Source organism: Halyomorpha halys, unplaced genomic scaffold (assembly GCF_000696795.3).
Source record: "Halyomorpha halys isolate HHAL.00 unplaced genomic scaffold, Hhal_1.1 Scaffold913.1, whole genome shotgun sequence".
Lineage (NCBI taxonomy): Eukaryota > Metazoa > Arthropoda > Insecta > Hemiptera > Pentatomidae > Halyomorpha > Halyomorpha halys.
In genome coordinates this window covers 104,051-116,550 of record NW_027115547.1, presented here as the reverse complement: position 1 = coordinate 116,550, position 12,500 = coordinate 104,051, and the positions used below count along the sequence as shown (strand labels likewise).

The following is a 12,500-nucleotide window of genomic DNA, read 5'->3' as shown; positions in this document are numbered from 1 at the left end:
CAACCCTGACCATCTTCCTATGTATTCTTACATAGTTTTATTTTTTAGAATGTGGGCTTAACGAGGCTTTAAATATATTTTTCCTTAAATCATTCTGATTGATAATTACTAATTTAATTGTATTTTTTATTTATTGTGTTATCATAGTATAAAATATATGAGAGCTTATTAGATATATTGTTACATCATTTACAAAACTTCATATGATGATTTCTAAGAACTTGGTTTTTAAACAACTCTTTTTCCAGAAACTGCCTCACTTAATTTTATCCACTTGCCATTGTTTATTCTTGTTAATTATTTTGTATCGGGCATTCTCTAAATAAATTTTAAAGTAAATAATGGAATATTCAAAATTCTGAAATATTTCTGCAAATATATGCCAGAAATAATGTACTAACACTGCCTTTTTTCCTTCAAATATTTGGTCTAATAGAAAATATATTATCTACATGAGGTGAAATAATAATAATAATAATAATAAACAGATAAACTTAAAATACATGGAGCACATCCAATAACAAAGTGTTTTGCAACCATTGTATTTTATTTGTATTTTTTAGCATCCTCACGTTCTTATCTTTCATTATTTGCTCCATTGTTTTTTTATTCCCCATTTTCACTATCCTGCATTTTTATACCGATGAGACTTTTATTATCAAAATATTAAAATGTTTACAAAATGTTATAGGACATCGGGTGTATCAGGCTCAGTATTAATAAATGGAAAAGAGCGGAACGCACGGCGCTTCAGAAAGATGTCTTGTTATATAATGCAAGATGATAGATTGCTTCCTCACCTTACTGTGTGGGAAGCAATGACGGTATCTGCTAACCTTAAGCTTGGAAAACACATGACAAAAAAAGAAAAGAAAGTTGTTGTGAGTAATTTTATCTTCGGTTGCAAATTACTTATATTATTTATTTTATAGTCAACACTAAGTAAATATTTATTTCTAAGTTTATATATTCAACCAATACCTACTACTAAGGGTAATTTAACTATAATCCTAAGCAAACAATTATAATCATATGCCAAAACAGTTCAAGGAGTTATATACCATTATGTTTAGTAGTTCTACTTCTCTGTAAATGCACTGTAACATGTGTAGCATATTTTCAAGCATGATTTTTAGTGAAAAATTACTGTTTGTATTCTCTGTGTTTGTTGTGTTATTTTCTTCAGTAACAGTAAATCCTAATAATAACATATTTTTATTATTCATGTGTTTAATTTTAAATAGGATTATTTTTAAAGGGCTTTTACAATTATAATTACTCAGAAAAACTCTGTTATTATGAAAATTGAAATGGAGTTTTACTTATATTTTAATGGTAATAAATAAAATATGGAACGTCATTGTTTTTCCACTGGACCCTTTATTTATTTTGAAATTAAAAATTAATTTGGTAACCCCAACATAACACTAATAATGATGTGAGAATTTCTTGTTAAGAATAATTGTTTTTCTTGTAATGAAAATACAAAATTGGCATCTATGTTTTAAGTATACAAGTGAAAAAAAAATGTTGATAAATATTTTGTGGATCATCTCCTTGTATATATATATTTAATTAATATTCTGCCAATTATTTTTTCATTCATTTCTATTATTTTTGAAATTAGATTGAGGAGATTTTGGAAACGCTTGGTCTCTTAGATAGTTGTGGAACGAGAACCTCTAATCTATCAGGAGGGCAAAGAAAAAGACTTTCTATTGCTCTTGAGCTGGTCAATAACCCACCAGTAATGTTTTTTGATGAGCCTACCAGGTATATAACAAATATCTAATTTTTCTAAAGTATTCTTTTTAATTAACAATAAAAGTGTTCTTTATTATATACTGCAGAGCATCGATTAACCAATGACCAAATATTCTAACTTTATTTATCTGTAATGGTCTTATAAAAAATAAAGCAGATTGTTTGTATGAGCTTGACCAAAGCCACTAACTAATTTTTTTGTAATAAAAATAATTCTTTTTACTATGGAATCACTCATTTGTATGCTGCTATAAGTCGATCTATGCCTTAGCCTCCATGGTAAGATTTCTCTGTGTCTCAAGTACACATGTACAATGTCTTGCTTTTATTAATTACCTGGTCTATCTATTGAGTTGATTTTGTAAAGTCAAGAAAAGCTTTTTCCAGTGCACAAAGAAACTAACTACAACATATATATCTTTTGCATATGCTAATAACTGCAAAAGTTTGGTGAATATAATTGCATTGGTTTGGACATTAGAATCTCTAACAACTTTCTCAAGAGCTAATTAAAACAACATGTTTAGCCAATGTTTCTCCTTGCCTAAACCATTTGTTGGAGAACTCTTTGGAAAGCTCTGTCTGAACATTTAGCATCTTCCATCATCTTTACTATCCTAATAATCAAGCTTGATTTGTATAGGTGGCTAATTAAAGGCATTAAAATCTCCCAAGATTATTTTAACTTCACTCCTTGGGCTCTCAAGATTATCATAGGATTCAACTTTTTGCTATCAGAACATGATGACTGATAAGTCTTTAATTGAAGAAGGCCTTCCTTTTACTCTCAGAACACAAATTCAGTGGTTGACAGAGGTGTGACACCCCTTGCTGGCAACACTGAAGTCGAAATCTGTTAGAGTTACCTCTCACTGTGTTATGTTGTTATAATGTTCTCACTCATTGTCAATAAACATAAGGTTTATTACTCTACATTTCGTATTCCATCAAGACGTGAATTCAAGCATGACGAAATTAGAAGAAAGTAGCCTTGTGAGTATCAATTTACATGAATTTTGTATTGAAATCCTCAAGTATGGTTTTTCAACATAGAGACTCAATTTGACATTGCACATATCAAATTACCATCTACCAAATTCAGTTATATTATTTCTACTTTATAACCAGAACAAATCAGCGAAGTTTTAGATGTTTTACAAAGCGTCGACACTCGTAATTATGATAACCTCAAGCTGGTGGAGAGAAATGATTTGACATGACAGATGAAGAGAAATTAAATAAACTATTAGAACCTATTAAGATAGGTGACAAAGCTCCTAACTAATTTTTTAGGAAAATTCAAACATTTGCTGGCCCTAATGCTCCTCATAACTTTATTAAAAGACTTTGGTTCAAACAGTTATCAACCAAAAACAGATTTTACAAGTAGCTGATGTCCCTCTCAAAAAATTATAGTAAATGGCCGGTAAAATAGAACAGTTAATGTCACAAAAGTGGCTGTAAATTCTACCTCATCTGATCTATCCTTATTAGCTAAGCAAATAGAACCTCCAAATTCAACTGCTATTGTCAGAATTTTAATCTTGTTTCTTTACTAGATCAAATTCAAGATCTCCTTCTCCCAATACTAGTAATATTTGTTGATAACATCGAATGTTTCTTAGTCAAGAAGAAATCCCCCCACTTGGCCAAGAAGAAATCTGGTTATTGGAGTTCTTGTGGATATTTCCATCAATTCAACTTCCAACAAATTCCAAATAGATATCCAGTATCAAAAATTCAGGAGTGCATTTCATCACTTCATTTTCCTCTATAAATTTAGTGAAGGCCTTCTTGCAAATACCAGTAGTGGAAGAAGACAAAACCACTGTGACTACTCCCTTTGGCCTTTTTGAATTCCTTAAAATGCCTTTTGGGTTGAGGATTTCATTTCCATTCAACGTAAGTCAAAGATTTCAGTTTCATGGACAATATTACAACTGATCAGCTGTTTATGTTTGTTTAGATAGATGACATTGTTGTATTTTTTAGCATGGATAACATGGAGGAACACATCAAGTATTTATTCTTACTTTTTAACCATTTGTAGAATCATAGAATTTCAATCAACATAAGTAAAAGCTGTTTTGCTAGGAGTGAAATCAAATTTCTTGGATATTGTATTTTACCTATGGGAATTTTGTCTTTACCAACAAAAGATGAAGCTATAGCCTCGTATTCCAAACCTGATACACTTGCAAAATTGAGACGCAAGATTTCTGGGGATGTTAAATTTTTACCATCAATTGAAGCAAGAACAAGGCTTGGATTTGTTTTTCCATTGAATTAATAATGTTAGTTATAGTATAACTGATTCTAATACTGAAGTTGGTGATGGGAGCTAGTCCAGCAAGTCTAGAAACATGATTCCTAAAAACTGAGAAATTTTCCTCTATCTTCATAAATGATTGAGATATTGCTATAGGAAACATCTATTCAGCTGCCATTGATAGATGCCAAATCGTAATCCATTGGTTTCAACATCTATTAAATGCCTTTCTTCAATCATAAGTACAATGTTTATAACTTCATTTAAAGATGTTGAACTTTAACTCGTATGATCTTACACTTCTATTTATTAGGCTACCTTTTAAGAAAGGAGTCGTGGTGAGAGATGAGATTACAATCTGGCAAAAGATACCTTGATGATCAGAATTAGATTCTATAAATGCTAATCCTTGTTTATCAAAAGTCTTAAAATTTTAGAATATGCAAACTCAATACCGCACTTGTCACTGTTGGAAGTGGGTTTTCAGATCTCCAATTTCCTAACTTTCTAGATTTCAAATTATCGGAAATTTTTCACTTACCTGTCATAAATTTTGACTCTTGACAATAATAACTATCTTTTTGTTTATATTGTAATGATAAAAATCTAATTTCTCAACTTAAATGGTATTGAGTTCAAAATTTAGTAACTCTTTGTGTAAAATGTTTTACCCAAATTTTTGCAGTTTTAAGTATATTTTCAGATCTCCAATTTTCCAACTTTTTAACTTTTCAAATTATTGGTAACTTTTCACTCTTCTGTTAAGGATTTTAGCTCTTGACAACCATAATTTACTTCTCAATGCAAACACCACATTATATGGATAAATTCACAATATCACATCGATTGGTATTATTTATAAATTTTTGTAACTCTTTGGTTGAAATATTTTATTAGAATTGTCACAGTTTGAAGTAGGTTTTAAAATATTGAATTTCTCAAATTTTTGTGTTTTCAAATTATTGATTGTATAAATTTAATGTATAAACATTGCTTGTTAATATTTCAGAAAACTTTAAGTGTTTGTTGGTACCAAATATATATCCTGAATGATAACGTATAGCATGGAAATTTAGTATTTGACATTTAACTCTAATTTTTTGGCAGTTATTCCAGATTTTTGTTACTTTATAATTAAAAATATATATATATTTCAGTGGCTTGGATAGTTCATCATGTTTCCAGTGCCTTTCACTTCTTAAATGTCTTGCCCGAGGTGGAAGAACTATAATTTGTACCATCCATCAACCTTCAGCGAGACTGTTTGAGATGTTTGATCACCTTTACACTCTTGCTGATGGTCATTGTGTATACCAAGGAGATGTTTCTGGCCTTGTACCATTTCTTAGTTCTCTTGGCCTTGACTGTCCAAGTTATCACAATCCTGCTGATTATGGTAAATAATTATTTTATATATAAATTGTTACCATTCTGTGATGAAATATATATATATATATATATATTACTGAATTATAATAATATAATTGTATTATAATGATAAAATTTTATTACTTTGTTAATATATTATATTATTAATTTCCTGTTTGAGAGTAGGTAGTTAATTAATTGAAAATATACAATTTTTTCAATCCTTTCTTTCAAAATTCTTTATATTTATCCTTTATTATGGACCTTGGGCCATTAGCAAGTCTTTAAAATTGATATATCCTAGTTTAATTTTTTTAAATTACAGGCAATTATTCCCTAATCAATTCAATAAGAATTATACCTTTATATCAATCACTTTTAAAATATTTAACACAACTTATTTATTGTTACTGTTCATTAACAAAAACTGATAATAAATAGCCTCATTTGCTAAATAGTCTAAAGTCATTGATATAAAAGTATAAATGATTGTGAATTGAACTGGGCATTAATGCCTGTAATTTAAAAAAATTTAAACTTGAAAGCATCAATTTTCCAGGGCAGAATACTTTTTGCACTTGCACATAATACCTTATTTTATTAAATTATTTTTCTAGGCTGATGCAGAATACTTTTTGCACTTGTTCATAATACTTTATAATACCTAATTATTGCTTTCTAATGAAAAATAAGTTAAAGTCATGATCAATTCATTAATTCATTGTGCTTCCAGTAATGGAGGTTGCTTGTGGAGAACATGGTGACGTCAATGACAAACTGGTTCTTGCTGTTCTGAATGGTAGATGCTCAATTTACAATTCCCATGAGAAAAATCAAAAAGAACTTTTGGCAAATGGCGACACAGCTACCCGTAAGTTTGTTTAACTAGTTTGACTTGGAAAAATAACTACTTATGATTAATTATTTGTAAATCTACTTGTATCATTTAATAAATGTTCTACTGATGTAGATAATCAGCTTAATAGCATTTGAATTGATGTCGTTCGATCATTATTTTTTTTAACCATAAAATCATTTGATGGTGTCACTAAGCTATTACCTTTAACATAATAGTAATGAAGGATTGCATATTCAATGGTAAATTTTTGGAAAATTAGCTTCTTTAGAAAATTAGAAAGTAAATTCTTTAGAAAAGTAGATCAAAGCAGTATCAGCAGCAGAAATAAACAGAAATTCATTGGATCACTCAGATCTTTAAAAATACCAAAGCAATATCTTGTACCAACATTCTCCTGACTTAGTATTTAAGAATGAAAGTTCTTCTTAAGAAACTAACTGACTCCTCGGTGCCAGGTCAGCATGACCTTTCTCCTCCTGAGTTATCTCTTTCCATTTCTCCTTGCCATGTGCTTCTCTCTTCCGATTGCTGACTCCCAGCTTCTTGACATATTTCTCAGCTTCATATTTTTGCCTACTTCTTGGTCTTCCTCATTTCATTTTTCACAAATTTAAAAAACACAAAAGATAGTATTTTTCTTTTGGGAAAGTTATATGTCAATAAAAATCAATATCTTTTAAATAATTTTTCTTCTTGATGTCTTAAAATTTGATTTGATTCCAATAACTTTTGGTCAAAATTACTAATTATGTTATTAAGATCTGTCAAGGTGCTGTATATAATTAGTCCTGGCACTAATTTAAGAGGTGAGAGACTCGTAATTATATTCTTATGATCATAATAATCATATCCAATTATATTAAAAAATATAGTACAAATATTCTACGATGAGATAAATGTTCATGGGACACCTCTTAGGGGACAAAAAATTAGGACACTCCTGCTGGGATAATAGGGAAGGAGTACCGGATAGAAGTGAATTGACAGGAAGATTGGTGAGTTTTACAGATATTAGCCATAAATCCTCTCAGGATAGAAACTCCTCTCCATAAAATATCCAATCCTTACAGTACAAAATCTTTCGTAAAATCCTCAATGCTCCTTACTTTGTCACAAATAAAATCATACATAAAGACCTTAATGTTCCCTATGTAACCGATCTAGCCCGAACCAGATATCACTCCTTCCATTATGTAACACTCCATTTTAACTAAGATCAAATTTACTGAATGTATTATATAATATACAGTTGTAAATTTCAATAAAGATATTAAATAAAAAAAAAATAATTTTATACTTTTGAAATTCTATCTCCAATGGTTTTGAAAAATGTCAGGTTGTAATGATATAAAAAAAAAAATTAGTCTAATTATAAATGAAATAAATAGTTATGGCGGGAGAAAGAAGGGTCATAAGTACTTCAGAATTACTCAGCGAATCCAATTAAACTTGATTAATTTACTTCCAAATAAAAAACAAACTTGGGTTTGGATTAATCACCTCCACCTTTGTTTTGTGCCATTAACACTGGTGCTTATTCTTTTTACCATATGTACTCCACTCCCTATTAAAATAAATATTTTTTTTTTGTAAATAATTCATGCTTGGGGCTGCTACTAAATGGATATTATATGTACTCATTTATAAATAATTTAATTTTCATTGACTTGTAGGAATAGTGATTCTATAGGATCATTGAAGCTTTTGTATACATTTTGTGCTGAATAAAAAATTGTGCTGATATTACTGGGACTTAGAAATCGTTCGTAAATAGTTTTGTTATGATGGATAAAATCTATTTCAATGTAGAATTACCTTTTATTTGTTTGCTTGAACATTGTTAGTCATTTACCTGTTAGAATTTAATTTCTTTTATCTTGAAATGTTAATATTGTAAAATTCATTTTTTAAATTAATCTCTTAGTAAATCTGATAAAAAAGTATTTAATTATTTTTTTCTCTCATCTTCACTTATGACTTATGCTTAAAGAAAAAGTTCAGATTGAATGAACGTTTTGTTTTTATCGTGAATATTTTGTAGTAACCCAGAATATATTTTCTTGTCAAGAGATAAAATACATATTTATTAGCATATTGTAATGTTAATTTATTTAAAATAAAAAAAAGGAAATTTAATGGATTTTACTAATCTCAGATCTCAAATATAGCTTTGATGACTACAAGGTTCAAATGAAAAAATTAAATATTAAATAGATATGAGAATTTTATTTTAAATTTTATAACATTATTGATTCTTATCTCAGGATAGGAATTTCAGACAGTCAAAACACAATGACAATTAAAAATATAATTAAATCCAAGGTAGAGCAACTAACCAATCATATATTCTTCTTTGATTACTGATAGTTCTCAATGTCTTCTTTTTCAAAATCTACAGCAGTAAACTAAGGATTGGCCCTATTCTAGCTTAGCTTCCAGGACACGTCAAGAAGATATTACAATTTATAACATCAGAAACCCTTGTGGTTCGCTGATTAGATAATATTCTACAGTAGGTACATATTTACCATTCATTGTTAAAAAAATTATTTTTCTTTTGAGTATTAAGCTGATACATGTAAAATAATACTTCATTATTAATATTATTCAATCATAACTATTATTTTAATTGTTTGTTAATTTAGATAAGGAGGGTGGTGATGCTGCTGTCACATCATCACTGTTACATTCTGATGAAAGCCTCACAACATTGAGTCCAACTCCGGGATTTCCAACTTCAAGTTTTAGGCAGTTTGCTATTCTAATAAACAGAACATTTTTATCAATAATCCGAGACCAGGTGAGTTTTATAAAATAAATTATAGGTACTTAATTACAATTAATATTCTGTCTGTTGAAATCCATAAATAATTTTAAAAATAAAGTTAATTTGTTTCTTTTGTGTTAATGATTTCCTCTTTAATAATTTAATATGCTTTTAAGATAAGCTTTAATTGACTTCAATTTGTACAACAACAACTCATGAAGGGTCTGGGGTGCAGTACTTTGTAAGGAAGTACTGTTAGTTGATCAACAGTTGTGAACGGATGTGATTTGATCAGAATCACGCTTTACGGCTAGATTTTTTTACAATGGATGGTTCCCGAACCCACATGCTTGACCAACAGAAACTAATTATCTACCACTGCCAGATTTGAACCTATATCCTTGAAGTTAGTAGGACATTGCATTACCCATTGAGTTACCCACTCCCACAGATAAACTTTACTAGTTTTAATTTGAAATTTTTACTCAGAGACAGTCAAGTTTCTAGCCTGAGACAGACAACTTTAGCCTTAATTGTAATAATTCAATGATCGTTAAGTATCTTATTTTCTTTATTTCTTTCATTCGAAAAATCTTTCTCAAATATCTACTTTAAAAGTAGTATTTGATTGATAGTAGTGATCTGCCCCTTCGACAATCCCCCATAGGTTAATATTTTAGGAATCCGTTTGTTGCTTAGCTCTACCACAATACAGCTCCATCTTATTTACTGGAATGCAATAACCTCAGTTATATTTACTGGGTACAGTTCCTGCAATTTGGTGAGGGCCTTTCATAGCCAATCGTGTTTGACTTTTATTTCTCTGGCAGTTCCACAAAATGAAAATTTTATCCTTTTAATACTCTGTAATGTTATTTTTCATGAATAAGAATGGTGTAACTAGGAAGTGTTATGACAGTATTAAGTTTTGGAATCTGCCTTAGACAACAGAAGCGAGTGCTCTTCCCAGTGTGTTTGAAGAATATGAACTTTGAAGTGCCGAACTAAGTATTTAATGACTTTTTGATTAAGGCACACCACTTTCAATTTTTTTTTTGGATTTAAGTTTTTTAAATATATAAATTAGTTTATAAGTATAACAAAGTATCTCCTTGTAAAGAAGTTTGTTCTATATATATATTTGAATTTAATTTTTCCTGGAATAATTAAATGCAAAGCTAAATAATTCTCAAAGCTTAATAATTTTTGAGTAAAATAAAGTCTAAAATCTAAAAAATTTATTTCATTGATGTTGAAATGTTAGAATGATATAATGAAATAGGTTTTGTTGTGCTTTTACATGGTAAAAAGGATTTGTTGTTAGTTGTCTTTTTTTTTTTTTTTAAGAACCCTTTAAGGGGGAATTTTGTTTATATAAATAAATAAGACCACAACTCATATTATAAAATATCTTACATTTTATCATTATCATTGTTATTGAAGTTAATGTTGTTATTCTTATATGAATAAACATATTGAATTTATAAAATACTTATAAAATAATCAATGCCCTGTTTGAGTGAACTATATCACATGTCATATACTTTTGAGGCACTCTCACTTTAAAACAAAGAGGCTAAACATCAGAAGCAATTAGAATCAAAATGAAGGGCTATTTTTTCTTCTTTGATTGAGTATAAAATAAATTTTAGAATTTATTTGAATTATAAATTATTTTCAAGTAAAAGGAAAACAATTTTTATATTTTGGGGAAACATTTGAGGTTATAAAGTTGAGATTTCTAATCAGCACTCTAAAAACCATAAATTATCAAATCTTCAGGATTTATCCGGAACATTCCACTGAGATTCCCTTCTGGCCCTCTTTACACTGGACCCCGTTAGAGAAAGAGTGATTGCTCCTGAATGATACCTCGATGAAAATAATTATGATGTTGGAAAATGTAAAGATTTTGCTGTTTTTAATTAAGTTTCTTTTAATGTTTAAAAAATGTAAGGTTGTCATAATTTTGGAGAATATTTTAAGTCTTAGCGAAAAACTGGAGGTAATACAATGTTGATATTCGTAATCAGCACCCGATAAAATATAATAATAAAACATTTTTCATATTTTCTCCAAAAACTGTTTAGATAAAAGTAGAGTATAGTAGGCCTGGACTATTTATGCAACTCATCTACTTTAAAGAATGTTGTGCACAAATATAATTAGTGTTGTCTAAATTATTGAATTTGAAAATTACTGTTTTAAATTTGACAATTGAAATAAAATTTTAAATAGTAGAATTATATTTCAAGTTTTGTTAAACACAAATATTGTGAAAGCACTTGAGCACTTGAGCGAAACAGTCTAATGATATAATGGTTTAATCATTTAACTTTAATCAGTAAATTAAAAGATTTTTAAATTGTTTAAAAATTATCATTTTGATTTTATGGGAAAAAAAAAACTTCAAGTCGTTGTCAACACTCACTACTATTTGAAACTGGAACAAAAATTTATATTAAGTTGTAGATTCCCGAATCGTTTTTATTTTAATTTTGGTTTTTTATGAAGTTTATAATGGGGAAGAGGTTTTTATGACTCAATTTTTGCCTGTTTTACATATTTGGCTTTGGAAGTAAATGCACAAAATGTTCTCTCACGGTAAAACAAAAAGGGGAATTTTGTAGCAAAATAGAGCTACTTTAGCCAAACACATGATAAGTATTGAAAATACCAGCATGAGAGGAAAGAATGTTAGGTTAGATTTAATTTAATTTAAAAAGGAGTGTTCATTGTCGGCATTTGCAGTCCCTTAAAGGACAGGCCAAAAAGGGACTTGGGTTGGGTAGTGGCATGATAAAGAGGCAGTGAAGTACCAACTTACCAGGTAGCACACCATATGGATGGCAAACCTTCATCACAAGCAGCCACAAGATAAGTATTTGGTCGCACCTTTAAGGACAGCCAAGTCAGGTAGGCTTGTGCTCCTTAAACACCATATGTCAGGATGTACCAAGTTACTTTCAGGCTTTTAACACTCGTCCTCAAAGTAAAAGATATCAAGGGCAAGCCGACCGATGGTGAGTTCTAAAACTGTCTGTTAACTGAGTAGCCAATGGGATGGGTAGGTAGAAAGTAGAGAGGAGGAGCACACTCGAGGGAAGGCAGAGAAGAGTATAGTAGAGAGAGTGACAAAGGATACTTATAGTAAAACTTCAAGAGGATGTCAGTATACCTCAAGTATAAATATTTGCAAATATGACTTAATGCTAACCTGACTTCAGTTTATAATTTAAAATCCCTGCATGCCACCTCATTATCATAGGCTAATAATTGATGAACATGAAACCATTGGAGAGAATATCCAGTGATCAATTATATACAATTACATCTAGCATACCATAACAAGGAGGTCTGTGGTATCTTGGTCCTGGTATAAATATATAGCAATAAATTCCTAAAAAGTGTAGGTTGGTTTCCATCAGGAACCGATAGAGATATATAGTATAAATTGAGATAATAATATAATA

At 29.5% G+C, this 12,500-nt stretch overlaps 1 protein-coding gene across 6 annotated transcripts in view; it reads left to right on the top strand.

Annotated features, from left to right (window-relative positions):
* The window catches only part of Atet (ABC transporter expressed in trachea), a 160,802-nt gene that overhangs the window by 144,232 nt on the left and 4,070 nt on the right, over positions 1-12,500 (top strand). For all 6 annotated transcript variants that reach the window (XM_067052570.1, XM_067052571.1, XM_014430778.2 and 3 more), the window contains 5 exons: positions 692-881; positions 1,628-1,773; positions 5,191-5,429; positions 6,135-6,272; positions 8,906-9,060. In XM_067052570.1, the coding sequence (XP_066908671.1) occupies positions 692-881; positions 1,628-1,773; positions 5,191-5,429; positions 6,135-6,272; positions 8,906-9,060 (868 nt within the window). The remainder of the gene's footprint in view (positions 1-691; positions 882-1,627; positions 1,774-5,190; positions 5,430-6,134; positions 6,273-8,905; positions 9,061-12,500) is intronic.